Source organism: Narcine bancroftii, chromosome 9 (assembly GCF_036971445.1).
Source record: "Narcine bancroftii isolate sNarBan1 chromosome 9, sNarBan1.hap1, whole genome shotgun sequence".
NCBI classification, from domain to species: Eukaryota; Metazoa; Chordata; class Chondrichthyes; order Torpediniformes; family Narcinidae; genus Narcine; species Narcine bancroftii.
Genome location: NC_091477.1, coordinates 27,025,590 through 27,046,929, shown reverse-complemented (window position 1 = coordinate 27,046,929; position 21,340 = coordinate 27,025,590). Strand labels below are relative to the sequence as shown.

At 38.7% G+C, this 21,340-nt stretch overlaps 1 protein-coding gene across 1 annotated transcript; it reads left to right on the top strand.

Annotated features, from left to right (window-relative positions):
- Positions 1-10,168: 10,168 nt before the first annotated feature.
- Positions 10,169-12,226, top strand: LOC138742860 (interleukin-8-like). The gene is made up of 4 exons (XM_069897778.1): positions 10,169-10,290; positions 10,436-10,565; positions 10,660-10,740; positions 11,662-12,226. The coding sequence occupies exons 1-4, from the start codon at positions 10,227-10,229 to the stop codon at positions 11,675-11,677; spliced, it is 291 nt and encodes a 96-aa protein (XP_069753879.1). The 5' UTR covers positions 10,169-10,226; the 3' UTR covers positions 11,678-12,226.
- The last annotated feature ends 9,114 nt before the right edge of the window (positions 12,227-21,340 follow it).

The following is a 21,340-nucleotide window of genomic DNA, read 5'->3' as shown; positions in this document are numbered from 1 at the left end:
GGCTATTTATTTGAGTGGGCATTTTACTGAGATGAATAAAAGAGATCAGGATCATAGCAGATGAAACCACAAATCTAAAAGCAAAAGATAAAATCTACAGATATTGGAAATCTGAAAATATGCAGAAAAATGGTAGAAATGTTCTGCTTTTTTTGTTGTAGCCATTTTATAGAATGTCCTTTAACACAGGCAGCATCCGTGGGGGACAAATTGTAAGGAGCGCAGGTCATTCTGTTCCTCGCTGCACAGGTGTTACCTGACTTGCTGCGTGCAACAGCATTTCTGGGGGGGGTTTTCTTATTAAAGATAAAACTGCATTTGTCAAAGATTCTGAATCATCTTTTCTGTTGGAATCTATTTTGAATATCACCAAGAGAGCATCATAGCAAACACTTCACACCTCGGTGCATGAACACATGCAGACACTGTATTTTTTCACATATCATGTGGTAAATATTCCATCTCACACAAATAAACACTTTAATGAACAAAAACCTACACTTGTATAGCATTGTTAACATCACAAAGCTTCCTCACAGGATTGTTTAAACAAAATTATACATCAAGCCACACAATTGTGCAAATGATCCAAAGCTTGGTGAAAGATCTATTTTAAAGAGTCCTTTGAAAGAAAATGGAAATGAAGAACTGGAAAGTTGGGCAGGGAACTTCCAGAGCTCTGAAGCTTGGCTGATGTACAGAGAATCACCAGAGGTGAAGTAATTACATTTACAATGAAAAGGTACCAGAAATGGAAGAACTATCAGAGGTTAGTTTAAAGGCTTTTCAAGAATTTCAACATACTTTTTAAGTATTTTGTAAACCATATACAACACCATTAGTTTTCATACTCCATATGGTGCTATGTGAAAAACATTCTCCTTGCTCCAAGGCATCTCACTTCCTTCAACTAGAGATAGCCTGAATCCTAATATATACTGTGACCAATTCACACCAACACTAAACTAGCTGTCTCAATTAACCTTACAAGAATGGAAACATTTCTTGCCAGGTCCAGATTCAATGTAGCCCAGAAGTACTGATAGAAATGGCAGAAGTTATGTGCAGTAATTTACCAACCTTCTCTTGACTCTGGGCAGGTCCCAGCAAATGTCATGCCATTGTTTAGCTCAACATCTGTAGTTAGGAAAATGCTGGAAGCCATCATAAGGAAGAAATAGCAATACACCTGGAATTGCATAGATTTAGGAAAGGCAGGTCTTACTTGTCAAATTTACTGGAGTCGGAATTAGGCCCATAACTGCTCACGATACATAAATGATTTGGAAGGGGTACTGAGTGTAGCATATCTATGCTTGCTGATGACACTAAGTTGAGTGGAGAAACAAATTGTGCGAAGGATGCAAAGTCAGCAGAGAGATATAGATAGGTTAAGTGAGAGGGCAAAGGCCTAGCAGATGGAATACAATGTTGGTAAATGTGCGGTCATCTACTTTGAAAGGAAAAATAATGGATCCGATTATCATTTAAATGGTGAAAGATTGCAACATGCTGTTGCATGGGATTCTTGTGAATGAATTACAATAGGTTGACTTGCAGGGGAAACAGGTAATTCAGAAAACAAATGAAATATAGGCCTGCATTGCAAGAGGGATTGAATTTAAGAGCAGGGAGGTTCTGCTTCTAATGTACAGGGTTCTGGTGATGCTGCAACTGGGGTACTATGTGCAGTTCTGGCATTATTTAAGAATGGACATATGGCTCAGGAGATGATTCAGAGGATGTCCACCAGGTTGATTTTGGAGATGATGGAGATAGCCAATGAGGAGAGATTGAGTCACCTGGGACTATGCTGACTGGAATTCCAAGATTTAGAAGCATGAAATTATTAAAGAAATGGATAAGATAGAGGCAGGTAAGTTGGTTCCACTGTGAGGTGAGACTAGAATTGGGGTTGGGGGGGGGGGGAACATAGCCTTAAGATTCAGTGGAGTAGATTAAGATACAGATGAGAAGAAAATGCTTGCCCCAGAGAGTAGTGAATCTGTGGAATTCTCTGCCAAAGGAAGCAAGTAGAGGCTGCTTCATTAAGACAGATAGAAAATAGTAATAAAACTGACTAAAGTAAACATTGATTTATGGATGGGAAATCATGTTTGACTTGCTTACGAATTCTTGTGACTATTAGTTCAGATTTGTTTCCTTGACTTCGACTGCCCAACCATTGCTGTCTATTTTGGGTATTGGTCTCAGCAGTCTGGTTTTCCATTAGTCAGCAATATTGTATCTGAGGTCATAATGAATGACATTTTCCACAAGATCTGGCAGCCCTGTGTCTTAATGTTTAAATACCCTTAATTATAGATCCCAGTGTTCTGCAGATGAGTAGTTGTGTTTTCTCTCTCCCTTGCAACCCTCCAACCTGCATGAACTTCAGGACACTGTCCCCTGATAATCAGAGCATCCATTATGACAAAGTCACTTCTAAAATAAAATGTTGGGGTAAGAATGATTAGATCCTCAGGAATGATCTGCTTCTAATTCAATAGCTTCTCTGGTCTTCTTAATATCTACAGTCTCATCGGTGCAACATTTCATGAAAGTTTCAGCTCCACGTGAATGAAGTGTTCCCAAACAGTGCAATATTAATTAAAACTATTAGCCTTTACGCATACCCATGCAGGATAGATGGAATCAACCCACTAATCAATAGCTCAGGGATTGGAAGTTGGCATCTGATGCTACATGAACCTCAAAAATTCAAAACATCTTGAATTTACATCAGTTGCAACCCATCCTTTGCAAATCAATGTCAACTATTTTTGATTAACCTTGACTCGTCATTGCTATCCTTGAGGAGGTTTTCTAACAATTATCTCATTATTTTGGTAAAACTACTGGCCTGCCCTAGATATTTCAAGGAACAAATCTTATGAAAATGGCAGTGAGATGGAAGATCGAAGTTAATTCTGCTATTACTTCTTATGATCTCCAGTGTAAGTTAATAATTAAGAAAGCATGCCAACAGTTGGGAAAAAAAAGGGTATAGCTTGGGTGGTGTGGGTCCTTGATAATGGAAGCCGTTTTCTTGAGCCACCACATCTCAAAGATGTCCTTAATGGAGGGAAGACTAATGCCCATGATGGCGCTAGCCAAGTTTACAACTCTCTGTCGTTGTTCCTGTCCTGCGCATTGACACATCCATACCAGACAGTGATGCAACCAGTCAGAATGCTCTCCACTGTACACTTGTAGAAATTTGCAAGAGTCTTTCATGGCATACCAAATCTCTTCAAACTCCTACTGAAGCATGCCTTCTTCATGATTGTATCGGGATGATAGCCCCAGGATTAGATTCTACTACTGGCTCCTCGATGAGGACTGGTTTGTGTACTCCTGGCTTCCCCTTTCTGAAGTCCACAATCATTTCTTTGGTTTTACTGATGTTGCCTGCCAGGTTGTTGTTGGCATACCACTCAATCTCACTCCTATGTGGATTATGTTATCGTGTCATTGGCAAATTTGTAGATAGTATTTGAATTGTGCCTAGCCACACGATCATGGGTGTACAGAGGTTAAAGCAGTGGATCAAACACGCATCCTTGAGGTGTGCCTGAATTGATGGTCAGTGAGGAGTAATATTACCGGTTCACACTAATGAGGAAGTCAAGGATCCAGATGCAGAGTGAGGCACAGAGGCCCAGGGTTTGAGCTTGCTGACCAGTATGGAGATGATCATGTTGAAAGCTGAGCTATAACTGATGAAAGTGTTTGTTCTCCCTCCAGTCGTAAGAGTTTTTATTCAGTCTACAATTTTATTAGTTTATTCCCTAATGATGGAAGCGCTACTTAGACCAGGTACGCTGCTGATAGACCCTTTGTCCCCTGATGCAGCTGAGGAGTTCATGTATTGGCTAGACTGCTTACAGGCCTACCTGAACATGACCAGAGACGTCTTCCACACCAATGAACTCAGGAGGTCCGCACTTGTTTCGAGGGTGGGAACGAAAGGGTATGCAGTCATCAGGGACTGCTCCATGTATGACGCTGCTATCGAGGCGTTGAAGGCTAGGTACTTGAAGTCACAGAATGAGGTCCCAGCAAGGTACCAACTCACTCTACATCGCTAGTGGCCAGTAGAGACCATTGATGACTACCTGCTGGATCTGTGGACGCTTGACAAGTGCAGGTACGAAGCGGCTATGGGTCATGCTCGTGTGGAAGAACAGATCTGGGACACTCTAGTTGCAGGGGTCCAATCGAGGAACTACTCAAATCAGGTAAGAAGGGCCTGGCTAGCCATGTCGGGCTGGCCAAATCGTTGGAACAGGCCAAGCTTGAGAACGACGATCTCAAAGCCAGCGAGTTTGCCCACCCAGGTGAGCCCTTCCAATGACCGGTTGCTCCCGCTACACCTGCCCTAATGGCTGCCGTTTCCTGTGCCAGGGAGAGTTTTTTTTTGCAGCAAGATCCAGCATTCCAAGTGGGGCCTTCATGTTACTTCACCTTTAGAATTTAACTTGTTAACCTTTGAACCAAGGCAGTCATAAGGACCTCCAGCTGAGTGACAAAACATAGCAGTGTCTGTCCTTTGGTGAGAAATCCTGCTTGAAAGTACAGGTGACCGCATTGTGGAAAGTTTTACTGATGATTAGCTGTACATTAGAGGGCTAGCAGTTTGGATTGTGCTTTTCTTTTCTTGTATCCCCCCCCCACCTTTCTATCCACCATGGAACTCGTCTTATTTTCAATTTTTTTTCTCATTTCTGAAGAGAAAAGCTGAAACAGTAAAAATCTCTCTTCCCAGACGCTGCCCAATCTGTGAAGCACATCCAGCATTTTTTATTTTATTTTCACTTTTTAATAATTTTGTGTTGGTGGGTAAACCGGCCATATTAGATTGCCTCTAGTGTGTGGGCTGGTGGTGGATTCTGATTGTGTTGATGAGAATGTGGGCGAATGAAAAGTGGGATTAGTGTAACCTAATGCTTGATGATCGCTGCAGACTCTGTGGGCTGAAGAACTTGTTTCTGTTCTACATTGCTCTATGATTCTGTGGGTATCTAACGCTGAATGACTATTTCCATGGATTAGACACATACTGTAAAACTGTAGAAAGAGTAAAGTTGATTCTAAGAGATCTTTTGAAGATAGAGCAACATTTAATGTGGTTTTTGCCATCTAACAATTCTCTTTGTGCCCCTGCCCTTTGTCTCATCCCTTCATTGTGAGAGTCATTTGCTCTGTTGGAATAGTTTCTTTCATTTCCTCCAAAAGAGCCAAGTCATTTTCAACAAGTGCAATATTTTAATGATATCACAAGTGCTTTCTTTACTAGTTTTTTTTGGGTGAAGGTACATACACAGCAACAATCTCAAAACTTAGATTTTTACCAATGCACTTGTGGTTTGAAAAAAATGCTAGCTTTGAACAGGAACTGATACCAGAAGATCTTTTCACACCTTTTTTTTTGCAGATAGCAATTAGAAAGGAAATAATCTGATAACAATGAATGCATGTTCCATCTCTAATATTTACCACAACATTCGAACAAAGTTACTTTACTTTCCATTTGTCTATTTTCCATTCAGTGTCAACCTTCCTGAGAGCTGCACTTAAACATGGGATGGGGAAATATTCCCCAACTTCAGTTTTGAAGTGAATTGCTTGGCTGAATATATCATTTTTTTGCAGTCATGTCATTGATTGATTGATTTGTGCCAGTCAAAAGTCTGGCCAGTGCTGACATGAAAGATATCAATAATGTCCTTTATAAAAAAAACAAAAGTAGACTTTAATCACAATAAATTATTTACAAAAAGAAAACCAACCATCGTCTCTTCAGACCCTTAGTGTCATGTCCATATATTCCCATCTTTACTTACTAATGCCTTCACACACTCACTATACATATACATACACCCCACAGTGGGGCACTAGTTACTACAGTGAGAAAGGTGTATTCTTACAATTATAAAATATATTCAGAGCCAGCTCTTCAGCACTTGACGTCCTGTTTTGCGGAAACTGCCAAAATGTTTGGCCTGGAAGTCAGCCTGAAGAAAACTGAGGTCCACCATCAGCCAGCTCCCCACCATGACTACCAGCCCCCCCACATCTCCATCGGGCACACAAAACTCAAAACAGTCAACCAGTTTACCTATCTCGGTTGCACCATTTCATCGGATGCAAGGATCGACAACGAGATAGACAACAGACTCGCCAAGGCAAATAGTGCCTTTGGAAGACTACACAAAAGAGTCTGGAAAAACAACCAACTGAAAAACCTCACAAAGATTAGCGTATACAGAGCCATTGTCATTCCCACACTCCTGCTCGGCTCCGAATCATGGGTCCTCTACCAGCATCACCTACGGCTCCTAGAACGCTTCCACCAGCGTTGTCTCCGCTCCATCCTCAACATTCATTGGAGCGACTTCATCACCAACATCGAAGTACTCAAGATGGCAGAGGCCGATAGCATCGAATCCATGCTGCTGAAGATCCAACTGTGCTGGGTGGGTCACGTCTCCAGAATGGAGGACCATCGCCTTCCCAAGATCGTGTTCTATGGCGAGCTCTCCCCTGGCCACCGAGACAGAGGTGCACCAAAGAAGAGGTACAAGGACTGCCTAAAGAAATCTCTTGGTGCCTGCCACATTGACCACCGCCAGTGGGTTGATATCGCCTCAAACTGCGCATCTTGGCGCCTCACTGTTCGGCGGGCAGCAACCTCCTGTGAAGAAGACCGCAGAGCCCACCTCACTGACAAAAGGCAAAGGAGGAAAAACCCAACACCCAACCCCAACCAACCCATTTTCCCCTGCAACCGCTGCAACCGTGTCTGCCTGTCCCGCATCAGACTTGTCAGCCACAAACGAGCCTGCAGCTGACGTGGACATTTACCCCCTCCATTAATCTTCGTCCGCGAAGCCAAGCCAAAAAAGAAAATAGTTCACATTATTCTGTCTATATAACAATTATTTTCAACAGCTTCCAGCATTTGAAGTCATTGGTGAGTAAGTGTTCAATTTACATTCATAAAATATTATGAGGGTGAGCATCACCAATGTAAAGTTTTATTGAGATTTTTTTAAGCACATATCTGTATTAAACTGGAGTTGCCCAGGGAAAAGACAAGAAACATTAGAAATACTAACCTCAAATAAGCTCTGTCACTTTTTCTCCCCTCTCCTTGAGCCAATGGTTGAATTACCTTCTGATCTTTTTCAGATATTTCAAGAAACATTTGTGAAATTCTGATATAACTGGTCCTGTACACAGAGGAAATGATTTCCACAGATGTATCTGCCAGGCCATGGGAGGCCACACAGTGGGAGCAGACTTGTTCACCGAGAATTAAGAGTGGTATTTAATAGGAGCCTGTTACTACTCTTAAGTTTCCATTCATCAAAAGGATGAAAGACCTGAGAGTGTCAACTACCTCCTCAGAAATGAGAGCGCTCTTTGCTGAACAAGGAATACCCGAGCAAGTAATATGTGACAATGGAACACAGTTCACATCACAAGAATTCAGAAAGCTGGCTGTAGAGTTTGGGTTTGTTATCTCTACATCATCCCCATACTACCCCAAAGGTCATGGGTTCATTGAAAGACAAGTGCAAACTGTGAAACGCACACCAATTAAATGTTGCGAAACAAAAGAAGACCCACACCTTTCTCTTCTATCATTACAAGCAATCCCTTTAAGGGTTGACATGAAATCCCCAGCAGAACTTGTAAATGGCAGGAGATATAAAACAACTCTGCCAAGCAAAATACACCCTCCAGAAGACCAGGAGGGAACCAGAAGAAGACTGTATGACATGCAAGAAGAAGGACGCCAGCATTACAACAAACATGCACAAACAATGAGATGGGTATATTCTTACACAGTTATAAAATAGTTCACATTATCCTGACTATATAACATCCCTCCTTCTCAAGATGAAGAAAAATTTGCCAGAACTCTTCAGAGGGCAGCATGTGCAGTCAAGAGTCGATGTTAAAAGCATGGACCCTAGCAAAGGTCATCAGAGAAGATGAGACAGCAAGATCATACATTGTCAAGACAGACTCTGGCAATCAGCTGAGGAGAAACAGAATTCACATCCAGCCGACACAAGATGTGATGAAGCAAAAAGCCTGAATACCAGCAAAGCCTGCAATACCAATATCAAGTAAGGTATCAAGTGAAGAGACCACAACCACTAATACTGAAACATCAACAAAACAGTTGTCAGGTGAAGCACAACAAGCTACATCACCTACACGTGTACCAGCAACACAGAGCCCAACAATCGCAGCCAAATTCACAAGATGGCGAAGGACATACTACCGCCAGTGTGATATCGATAAGTACTTCTTAAAAATAGTTGTGTAAATAAATTAGTGTACAAGTTCAGTACTTAAGTTGCACTGGAAAGAATGTGATAAAGAACACTAAATTTTTCTTCATCTTGAGAAGGAGGGATGTTATATAGTCAGGATAATGTGAACTATTTTATAACTGTGTAAGAATATACCCATCTCATTGTAGTAACTGTAGTGCACCACTGTGGGGCATATGTATATGTATAGTGAGTGTGTGAGCAGTTTCCTGAGATGGTGGAAGGCATCAGCAAGAAAAGTCTCTTTTGCTATTTGAATCTTGGATCTCTAAGTTATTTAAGAAGCCTCCTCAGTAACACAGAGACAACAATATTGATCCATAATCTTGCTTCTAAGTCATCTCTATGACATCAGTGCTTCAGTGATTCTCAGAGATGGTAAATGGTCCACAATGTTAAGAATATCTGTGTAAATTTAGTCTTAGAAACAGCAGATTAGAACTAGTAATGCCTCTCAATGTGCTGCCACTACTTAAGTGAAGGTGAGTCAGATTGTCAGAGCGAGGAAGTTGAGTCAAGGGACCTGACTGGGATATATGCATGTTGGGTTGTCAGCACGAGGAAGGCCAAGGGCGTGCCTGGGTCACATGTGGAAGTGATTCAAATTACCGTGAATATTGGAGCAAATATTTAGCCAGCAGAGCACCCTGGCCATTCCCACCCACAGCAGCCATTTTGAATAAAGTTTCAATAAAGTTGCATTGGAATTAAACAGCAGCACCCAGGATGAAGAGCCAACTAGTGCCGCTCATTGCTGGGGCAACTCTCCCAAAGTTCTCCCTGTTCCTGCCTAGTAAGTCTTTATTTTTATATTAGCAAGGCTTTACCTGTTAAACTTGGGGAGAGAGTTAATTATGATGGTGGCACTGTTAGTATAATGGTTAGTGCAACATTGTTACAGTGCCAGTGACCGGACTTTAAATTCTGGCATCCACGATCCCCATAGACACCGGATAATGGGGATTTAATGTATTATCGCAGACCTCAGCTATTGTTAATAAACATTGGTACCCATCCTTCTACCTTCAAGAATCATTGGGCATGCTCTTCTGGGCTCCTACGCTCCTCTACATATCTCAATAACCTACAATTTACTATGTTATCTTGTTTTATTTATCCTCCATAATTAATATGCACAGGATTAAATTCCATTTGGTACTTTTCTATCCAGCTGGCCAGTACATTGTAAGCTCTCTGGTCCTCAATCCCTTTCTCAATATCACACAGCTGTAAGCATCTTAATCATGGTTCCTCTGTTCAAGTTTAAATACATACCAGCAAAACATGGACATCTCCCTGAGTGTTAAGGGATCCCACTGCACCAGACTACCTCTCATTCAAGCATACTCTTGGCTTCTTGGCCATAAACCAATCATCACTTTTACATGGACTTTTATCTCTGTCATGTTAGACTTCATTAGATGCCTTGTTAAATTCTAAGTAGATTACAAAAACAACTTTAAATCTGCATTAAAATATTCATCAGGGAAATTAAACATGACCATCTTCAACAAACGTCTGTTGACCATCTCAAACTGAAACCTGCTTCTTGAAATGATAATTGAAACCATCTTACAAAATGTTTCCTAAGGATTTGTCTACTACGAACATGATGCTGACTAGTTTGTAATTCCTCTATCACCTTCTCCCTTTTTAAATACACCATGCTTCATTGACATTGTTCTAACCACCTGGCACCGTGCCTTTGCACAAAGAGTTGGAAAAATATGGCTAGAACCAAAGCCATTTCCTTCCTCGCTTGTCTCTGATGTCACCACTGCCCCACACCACATTGTATAAAGTCTCTCTAATCTTTTGCTTCTACATATTAGAAGCATCTCGCACCAAAGGGGAAGTTGCAACACCAACAGCAGAATGTTCAGCCAAACTTCAATTAAAGTTTTCTCCATCATCGCTTTGTGTTTTGTATTTACAGAAGGTAAGATATTTTTAACGATGCAATTTTTTATATCATGAACGTACACAAAATATGCTATCATGTGGATTATTACACAGATCCTTATAACTGAGTGTTGATTATAAAATTATTCATACAAGCTTAAGTCAATTCTTTCCTTTTGTAGCTATCCCTCGCCTTGCTAAATGGAGACGGTGCAGATGCATTGAGCTACAAGACAGATTACCCCTAGCTTCGAAAATCAGCAACATTAAAATTTTCTTTAAGCATGCACATTGTCAAAACTTCGAAATCATGTAAGTCACTATCTTCTAATATGCCCTAATATTTCAGAAAAAGAGGTTCAGATTGAAATGGTTGTGATTTTAATTGCACTTACTTTTTTCTTAGTGCCAAATTAAAAAATGGTAGAAGAGTTTGCTTGAACCCTAGTGCAGATGAAGCAAGAAATATGATTGCTTCTATGAGAAAGTAAGTATATTGTGAATTTAAGCCCTTGAAGAGTATTATTGATAACTAGATGCTTAATACAAAATGGGGAGGTTGAGATCAGTTTTGTCAGTACAATCTCAGAGTAATTGTCTGAACCAACACAAAAGATTAAGGAATTTTAGACATGATTTATGTACAAAATCATGGAATTTTAAAGCACAGAAATGGGCCCTTTAGGCTCATCACATACACTCCAACTGTGATACCCATCCACGCTAATCCCTTTTGCCTGCATGGGGTGCATATCTCTCCCTGCCTTGCCATTTTAAATACTTGTCCATGTTCATGTAACACATTCATGTTTTCCATTGCCATTTACATGTGTTCAACATTCACACAAATCAGGCTCCATTCATAAAAATTGTTGACACCTTGATGGATTTACCCTTCAATTGGAATTGGAATTGTTTTCTAATGATCATTGGTATTGTAGGCTTATTTATAACAAAATCAAAATCCTTAGTTCATCAGGAAGGGTACAGTAATGAAGATCTAGAGGGGATCTGGGAAGAACTATTCTTCATCCAAAGGTTGATGAGTACTTGGAATCCATTGCCTGAGAGTGGTGAAGCAGTGTCAGCATTTAAGAATTGTTTAGATGAGCACTCAGGTCACCTCAGCTCTGGGCCAATGCTGTCACATCAGATTAATGCAGACAAGACCCACTAACTGGAGGGGTCATGGTGAATGTTCTGTTTCCATGCTGAATGGAAACATGAAATGGTTCAGTATCACTTTTTAGCCATTTTCAATGCTTATTAAATTGTTACAAAGGAAATTCTTCAGTAACTGCCAATGCATGCCTCTAATTTTTCAGATGAACAAAAAAAAACTATTAAAATGCTTTATATCTTTGGAAACAGGCTTAAAACAAATAATGATAAGTATGTTTCTTCACAGGAAGAGAAAAGTTTAAACCGCCATGCAGCATACTGTTCGAACAGGATTATGTTTCACAGAAGTTCATCATTGCTTCATTACTGAACCAAAACTTTATTAGGTGTTTTCAACTTTTCTATAAACATTTTATAAGCTGACATGTCTTAAGCAGAAATAATACTGCGAGCTTTGCCTTCTTTACATGCACCTACCTATAACAAAGATAATGTAGACATTAAGCCTCTCATAACACCCAATCTTTGATTTTTAATTTATCATTTTAGGTTTCACAATAAACCAACACTGATTAGAATGCAAATAAGCTATTTTCGATCATAAAATGCAATAAAATTACTTGTTAATTTACAAAATGTGTTCATTTTTGTTAGCAAAATTTTCAGTTTATTGTCAATTTCATATCAGAGTCCTTTTTGTTTTGAACTTTTCTGCTTTTATATTTCATTGTCCATGACAACCAGCAATGCTTTTATATTACATCAATATTTCTGATAAATTAATCCAATGTATGCAAGCCACATGTTGTAATGATCATTTGTATTAAAAGCTGCAATTTAAATATTGATAATTTTGTGTTGACTTCTTATATTAACTACATGCACAGCCAAAGATAACAAATACAGAATTCATTAAGGTGCCTTATCAATTAAAATAGAATAATGTGACAATATTCCACAGTTCTATTTAGAACAGAACTAAGTAACATTTGAATCAAAGAAGAAATCAAAAGCTTAAAGATTACTGATGGTAACCACCAGGTTTTACCATTGCAATTCAGGAAATAAAATCTACTCTTGAGACTGGAAACAAATTGCCATTGAAATGTTTTCCCATTTATGTCATACTAACAATTAAATGAGAGGCTCTTTAAAAAATTCCTCTGGAATAGTTGATCGTCATCAGCGTTGCACCCTCATCCTTTATCCAAAGAATATGAGCATGCAAGAACACAATAATGCATTGAAGATTCCAGAGTAATTTATGATTGATCATGAATGGAAAAATCTAGATTAATATTCCAGTGAATACGGAGGAGGAGCTTCAGGACTCGAAATACTATTTTTCAGGTGAAACATTAATTGAAGCCCTATTTGATGATAAGAAATTTTTGTCATATACAATGTACATTTGTACCAAGATTTATACTTGCTACAGCCAAACAGGTACTTGTAGAGAAAACTATAATAGAAATCTAATTGAATTAAATGCATAAGATAGACAATAAATATTCACAGCAATCCTAGAGTTAAAAATAGTGACTTGCAATTGTGCAGACAGTCCAGGATTAGTGGATCAAAAGCAAGTCCACAAGTCTGATAGCTGTTGGAATCTGTTCTTAAACCTAGAGATGCTGGTTTTCAGGCCTCCATACCTTCTATCTGAAGGTAGCAGTAAAAGGTTGTGACCAGGGTGATGGGGGTTGTTTAATCATATTGATATATGCAGTGGATTGAAGGTCAGAGTCTGGCTATGTTTATCACCTTCTGCAGCCTTCTGTGTGCTTGGTCAGTCAAATTCCTAAACTAGGCTGTGATGCAACCAGCCAGTATACTTTCCACAGTTCACCTGTACAAACTTGAGAGTATCTGATGACATGCCAAATCTCCTCAGACTTCTTAGTAAGTAGAAACATTGGTGTGCCTTCTTCACGGTTGGCTCAATGTGCTGGATCCAGGAGATCTTCTGAAATATGGACTCCCAATAACTTCCCATCAATGCAGAGAGATGCATGGTTCCTCCCGCTCTTCTTCATAACATCAACAATGAGGTCCTTGGGCTTGGTGACACTGAGAACAAGATTGTTGTTCTGGCACCACCCAACTGGATTTTCAATCTCCATTCCATATTCTGATTCATAATTTCCAGTTATTTGGCCAATGACAGTGGTGTAGTCAATAAATTTGCCATCTTAAAATGGGATACAAGATCCTTACATTTTTTTTTTATACAGTGGAGTAGGATATTTATACATGGTGTGGTGAAGCCACTATTGTATATGTAAATGACATGACCTTTTATGGTTGACCCTGCTCTCACTGGCCAACTCATGATTCCTCCCCTTTCTCCCCCATAAAGCCTGTCATGTCACAAGCCTGTTCCCAGTTTGAGTCTGGGTCAGTGTGAGCCAGCAACACAAGGGGTGCTGTCCATCTCTTGCTAATAAAAGCCTTCAGTTCCAATAACGTCAGTCTTTGTGTAATTGATTGTGCATCAGGTGTTTGTTGTGTCCAATATCCATTCCTTAATCAAGATCATAAAAACTTTTACTCATTGTCACCTTACTTTTTGTAGAAGCTTCCTCTGTGCAAATGGTTGCAGCATTTCCTTTGTTACACTTCTCTGCGCTTCAACAGACTTTCAACAAAAACTTTGGGCAGTTCTGAAATGTTATGATAGATGCTATACAAAGGCTGACCTTTATTTTGTTTCTTGATTTAAGGCTAATAGCAATTGATTAAAATTTATTTTATTTCATTGTATAACATTCAAAGTTTATATTTATGCTTTGAAGCTAATAATGGAAATCCAGGTTATTACATAGACTTTATAGCATTTGTCTTAAATAGAGAGAGAATTTTAAAGCACAGAAACTGCCCAACACGTCCATGCGAACTGTTGCCTACCCAAGTTATTCCCATTTCCCTGCATTTGGCCACATCCCTATAATCTTTCCACTGTGTACCTGTCTACATTTATTTTAAATGTTTTTTAAATGTTACAATTCTCCTCACCTCAACCACTTCCTCTAGCAGCTTATTCCATCACCCACCATGTGAAGAAGTTGCTACTTGGTTTGTTTTTAAATCTTTCCTCCCTCAGAATGCAAACAGTGCCAGATCCTTCCTGGAAAATTTACTAATATCAATAAAATTTTCCTGAATATTTCACGACAAAACAAACTCCACATAGCATTTCAATGAAGGAGAATGGTGAACTAATTGCACAGGTCAAGAATCCACATGGACAGAATGTAAAAATGAGTAGAAAATTCAGATCCTTGAACTAATTCCACTGTGCAATCAATTTATCCTCCTTTATTCTGTACCACCTTATGGCTTACATACAAAAAAAATCCACCTTAGTCTGGAAACATTCCAATTCACAATTTTAGGAAAAGCATTCCACTTGGCCTCTATCTTTACTGTGAAAAAAATTACTTCACTCTGAAGAAGAATATTTCTAATTTTATTCTCCTTCCTCGTGCTGAACATTTACACCAGAGGAAAAGTCTCAGCAAATGCTCTCAGATCTTTTTATCATTTTAAAATAATGATTTATCCATCAACTCATTAAATTGAAGGAAATGCAAAGACACATTCATAGATTAATCCTGTATTCAATCCAATCCTAATGAATCTTCACTCTGCTCTTTCTTGGCCTAATAAATATTTCATGGGTTTCAATGAGCAAATTTCAACATAATCTGATAGGTATGAACTGGTTCTGTTGAATTAAAACATTTTCTCACTCAAACCGAATCGATATTCCATTAGCCCAGGGGTGGCCAAACTATGTCCCGTGGGCAAACTGCAGCCCATTGCCCATTTATAAGTGGCCCAGGGTGAACTTTAAAAATAAAATGGAGTAAGAACCATTAGAACATAGTCTCTAAAAATAAATTGCACTTAGTTTCAACACTAGATGTCACTGCCATTTTGAACAACTACTAGACCAACCATTAAAAATGTTACTTACCAATAAAAACGTTTACGTCAGTTGATTATACATGGCGGAACTGTAAAAAAAAACCCAAAAAATATCAAGGGAGTGCTGAAAATTTCAGACACAGTGGGAAAATTAATACTTTTTCACTGAAATCCAGGGATAGACAATGTATTGAAAGGATAGACAGCTAAGAAGAGGAGGTGGCTTGGCTTTGTTAGCAAGGAATAATACTAAAGCTAAAGAGGTGACATAAGATTGTGGGTTGAGTCAAGTAATGGTACGGATAAAAACACACTGTTGGCAGTTATATACAGACCTATAAACAGTAGCCAAGATATGGACAGCAAATTACAACAGCAAATAGAAAAGATGGGTCAGAAGGGCAATCTTATATAGTCATGGGGGACGTTAACATGCAAGTAGATTGGGAAAACTAGGTTGGGACTGGAGCTCAAGGGAGAGAATTTGTAGAAGGCCTATGGGATGGCTCTTTACAAACAGCTTGTTAATGAACCCACGAGGGGATTGACTGTTATGTAATGCACAATTAGAGGGCTTAGAGTAAAGGAGCCAGTCGGGGGCAGCGATCACAAGATGATGGAATTCAATTTGAGGTTTAATAAGGAGAATCTAAAGTCAGAGGTGCTGGTATTTAGTGGAGTAAAGAAAATTACAGTAGCATTAACAAGGAACTGACCAAAATCGATCGGAAGGGGGCACTAGCAGGGAGGATGCCAGAGGAGCAGTCAATTCTGTGAGAATTGAGGGTGCAGGATGGATACATATCAAAAACGAAGAAATATTCAAATGTCAACATGTCTTAACTGTAGCTGACAAGTCAAACCCAACATTAAAGCAGAGGGCACAAGGAAGCAAACATTAGTGGGAAGGTAGAAGATGGTATTTAAAAACTTATAGAAGGCAAGTAAAAACTCAGAGGGAAAAGGTGAAGTATGAAAGTAGACTATACCAAATAATATCAAAGAGCAAACAAAAATCTTCGTATTGTTGTTAAAGCTAGAGACTTTAGCTAAAGCCAAGACATCAAAAGCAAAACCCTCACCACTATTGAGAACATCCACAGGGAATGCTGCTGTCAGAGACCAGTAGCAATCATCAAGGATCCACACCACCCAGCACACACTTTGTTCTCGCTGCTGCCATAGGTGCCACATGACTCTCACAACCAGGTTCAGGAGCAGGCTGCTACCCTCTCCACCATCAGATAACTCAACAACTCTTAATCAGGGACTCATCATACTTGTGTACTTTGATTTTTGATATTCTCTCTGGATTGCAATTTGTTTACATTCATTATCTGTTTACAGTTCTTTATTTGTTTAAACGTATGCACTGTGTACAATTTTTCTGCACTACCAATTCTGCCTCACCCACATAAAAATAATCTCAGGGTGGTATGTGATGTCATGCATGTACTCTAACAATAAATCTGAAAAATCTGATAAAGGGTAAGAGGTGAGCCTCTAGAAAGTGATACTGGAAAAATAATAATGGGAGACAAGGAGATGGTAGAGGAGTAACACGAGTATTTTGCAACAGTCTTCACTGTGGAAGACATTAGTAGTGTGCCAGATGTCCAAGGGCAAGGTGAGTGCAGTTACTATTACAAGGGAGAAGGTGCTCAGAAAGGAGAATAGTTTAAGGATAGACAAGACTCCCAGGCCAGATGGATTGCACCATCGAGTTCTGAAAGAAGTAGCTGTGGATATTGTGAAGGCATGAGGAATGATCTTTCAGGAATCAAGAAAATGGGAAGAAAAAAAATCACCCCACTATTCAAGATGAGAGATATAGACCGGCTAGCTAGATGTTAGTGGTTGGGATGATGGTTGCAGTCGATTGTCAAGGATGATGTAATGGAGTACTTGGAGGCACATGACAAAGATAGATCAAAGGCAGCATGTCCTTAAGGAGAATGAGCAGAGAAGTGCAAATGAAATACAATGTCAGAAATTGTATGATCATGCACTTTTTAAAAAAAAAAAAGAAATAAGCATGCAGATCCTTTTCTAAATGGGGAGAAAATTTAAAACTCCCAGATATGAGGGGACCTAGGAGTCCTTGTGGAGCATACCCTGAAGATACACTTGTTGGAGGTGAAGGCGGCAAATGCAATGCTGGTATTCATTTAAGAGCAGTAGAATATAAGTGCAGTGGTGTGATGTTGAGGCACTGCTGAGAGCCGAGTACTGTAAGCAGTTTAATTTTACATTCTTAAATGAGCTCCTCATTTACAAAAGAATGTGCTGAAGGTAGAGAGGGTTGGGTTATTATGAGGAAAGTTCGACAGTTCCAGGCTTGTACTCATTGAAATTTAAGGAAATGAAGAACATTTTGAATATTCAAAGACATGGACAGAGAAGATACAGAAATATTGTTTTCCATGGTGCGAGTCTAGAACAAGATGCACAACTTCAGGATTGAAGGGCATCCACAGAGATGCAGAGGAATTTCTTTAGCCAGTTGGAGGTGGCTGTTATTGGGTGTACTTAAGGCAGAGATGGATAGGTTCTTGATTCACCAGGACATTTAAGATTATGTGCGGGGTGGGGGGAGGGGGAAGCTGGGCAGTAGGAAAATTGATCAGCTCGTGATTGAAAGGCAGGGCAGACTCAATGGGTTGAATGGTCTATTTCTGCTCCTGTCTTCTACCCAGTTGAACTCATCTTAGAGTCCATGTTGCAGGATGAACATTTGCAGATTTCCCAAGTCTCTGTCTATCCACTTTGTCAGACAGATTTGGCACTGTATGGCAAGCTCACTGCCGCAAATGGGTGAAATCAGCTGGTAGGAATAAAGAAAATATTTTGTTTTAATTTGATTTAATTGAGTTTAATCTTTAAATTGGTGTAAAAACTATTTTAACTGCATGTATGCTTTTACTCCTTTAATACCTTTTAATTGTTTTAGTAACTTTTGCAACATCCCGACTAATTGTGAATATTTGTGAAGATCAAAACTCAAGTTAAACAGCAGGTTTGATAAATGCAAGCTGGGGAAAGGGATTTTTCCTGTGAGCTAAAGATCACCTAACTAGTATGTTAGGAAGGCAGATGGCATTTTAAGTCTTTATTGCAAAGATATTGGATTACAATAGTAAAGTGCTCCGAATGAGGTATCGCTGAAGCCGCTTGTGCAGCTTCTGCTCCAAATGAAGAATATATTTCCCTTAAACTGTGTAGAACTTTATTTCAAAATCTTGATTTCCGAAGTTAAGGTATATTTCTTAGAGTGTTTGAGTAAGATTAGCTGTACTTTCTGAAGTATCGAAAGTGAACTTGTTGACACACAAAATTCCCAAGTTGGATTGACAAGATGGATAGTGAGATGCCATTTCCTTTGGCCCGAAATAGAATAGAATAAGAATATAAAACTGGGAAAAGTGGTAAGTAATTTGTGTAATGTGTTGAAGCTATTGTTCTTCTTCAGACATATGTGGGTATTTAATCTGTGTATATTTATGGCAGTGATTGATAGATTTTTGTAATCTAAAGGACAGACAATATTAAGGGAATATGAAGATATTAAGGAAATGATGGAAGCAGGATTTCAGGCACTAGATCAGTCATCTTTGGAGGGTACAGCCTGGTCATTTTGCTGTGTTCTTATATCCTTCTAACCATTTATATATCAGTAAATGCATACATGTTCTAATTTTTTTATTACATATGTACCAATTTATACAAAAGTACTTTTATTACTCCTTATGTAGTCAATAAAAAGGATGCTTAACTTTTTTTAAGTTGATGATCAACTTCGTTTCTTTGTAGATCTCTAGCGCCCCCTGGCGTCATCTATAAACTTTACAATTACAACATGATCAAAAGATCAACTTACATTATAGAACACTGCAGCATAGTTTGCTTAGATATACTAATGTTAATCTAGATATATACAGTACATACACACACAATATTTATACAATTATTAAAGGTTGTGTGCTACAAATCTTAAAACAAATACTATATTCTATTAATTTAGGATTATGGTCATTTTGATTAAAATTACACTTCACTTCAGTGTTTTGTTTTTGGAAATGGTCATTTCTAAATATGCAATATAAAACTGCTTTCAAAGATAAATAAATCAGCAAATATATTTTTTCATTACATTATCCAGCCAATTGTAACATGTTTTTCAAAAGCAATCAAAATTCATTACCTAATGATAAAGCTACATTTGGATATTTTATAAATCAAATGAGCATCCATTCTTGGGTTGAAAAGATAGATAAGGGTAACATTTCACACTGGATGATGGCAAATATTCAGAAAATAGTCAGAATGTCTGAATTAATGTAGTTCTTTGATTAAAATCAGTGCCTGTTGTTACAACAGAAGCCCACAACCATGGCTAGTTAACAATTTTCTTTGATTATTACCTTAACAATTAACATCACATTGAATTTCAAAATCAGCTTTATAGGAAAAGCTCAGAAATCTAATGTTAATTCCAGATAAGTAGGAGGTCTAAGATTTACCATCATTGGATGTATATATTTATATCCCACCAAGGGAAATCCTGCTGGTTAATGAATTCCAAATAAAGTCAAGGATGTACATTTTGACAAGGAGAACGAGTTAAGAAATAATCTAAATAGTGGCGAGTACCAAAGGAATTTAAGAGTTCAGATACGTACACAAAAAATCTGCTTCTGCCATTCTTGCAGGATCAAATGTAAAAGCAAAACTGTCAGTTATACAGTACTGAGACAGGCCCTTTAGCCCACAATGTCTCTGTTGGCCCTTTTTGCCCATTAACAATAATCCTATTTGCTCACATTGGGACTGTATCCTTCTATGCTTTGCCTATTTACGTGTCTGGCTAAATGTTCTTTAAATGAATTAATTGCATGTGATTCCACCACCTCCTTTGTCAGATATCAACCACTCAGGTTTCCTTTGGTGACACAAACACCATACAGGTGACACAGCACATCATTGACAAATTTGGCACTCTTCATTCACAGCTCACGATGTGGTCTTCTTTCCCAAAGTGGAAAACCCAAACTGTTTCCCCTCACGTTTAGTCCTCAAAGCGACCTTGCTTTCCTGTTTAATTCTTCACCTAACACATTCTCTGATCTCTCCACCTTTGGTTCTCATGATGAACTTAATTGGAAAAGAACAGGCTTGGAGATGCAGTACTATATCTTGGGTATAGGTCAACTTCCATGGATACATGCAAAGCTTTCATTGCATCTTGATACATGTAACAATAAAACAATTCACATATGTTATCACTTTCACTGCTCAACCATGAAGATTATTAACTGGTTTCTGACACACCTAACAAAACTGATGGAAGGCCATCAACCTGAACTTTAATTCCAATTTTTTTCCCATAACAAATTACTGCCAGACCTTCTCCACTTTTCCAGCATTCTCTTTTGTTTCTTCTCTGCATCTGGTGCATTTATTTCTTGCTCCTGTCACCTCCTATTTACATAACTCTAGATTGGCTACCATTAACAAGTCTTCACCCTCTCTCAAACAACATTGCGCTTGGACTTAACTTTATCACAGATATTCCCTTTGTTATCTCCATCATTAGCCATTCTAAATAAAAATGCACCCATTTTCTAACTTCTAATATCTAATTCTGATGAAAGATCATCAACTTGAAACATCCTCACTTTCATTCTCCATAGATATTGCCTTACCAAGTACTTGCTGCATTTTCTGTTCTCGGATTTCCAATTTCTGCATTTTCTTTTGCTTTTACTTGTTGCAATGTGCCAGGAAAAACCTATGGAAATGACAAATTCTAATGTACCAAATGAGTGTTAACTACCACATGCTATTAAAACTTCAAAGACAATTAGTTTAAAGAAAATTATATCTCAGAATAAATGCACATTAGAAAATGTTAACAGCATTTGTATCGCATATTTCCTTTGAATATAGAAACCCCAATCTTGCTGGCTGAGTTCTGAAGGCTTCCCATTTGCACTCCAACTTTGCTCTATCATCCTGTACTGACAAAACTTAATGAA

Bases quoted from the DNA above. Each gene is read 5' to 3' on its own strand.
- LOC138742860 (XM_069897778.1), top strand. From the start codon at position 10,227: ATGTTCAGCCAAACTTCAATTAAAGTTTTCTCCATCATCGCTTTGTGT. The intron at 10,291-10,435 runs GTAAGATATTTT...TTCCTTTTGTAG, and splicing joins GTGTTTTGTATTTACAGAAG to CTATCCCTCGCCTTGCTAAA. The intron at 10,566-10,659 runs GTAAGTCACTAT...CTTTTTTCTTAG, and splicing joins TGTCAAAACTTCGAAATCAT to TGCCAAATTAAAAAATGGTA.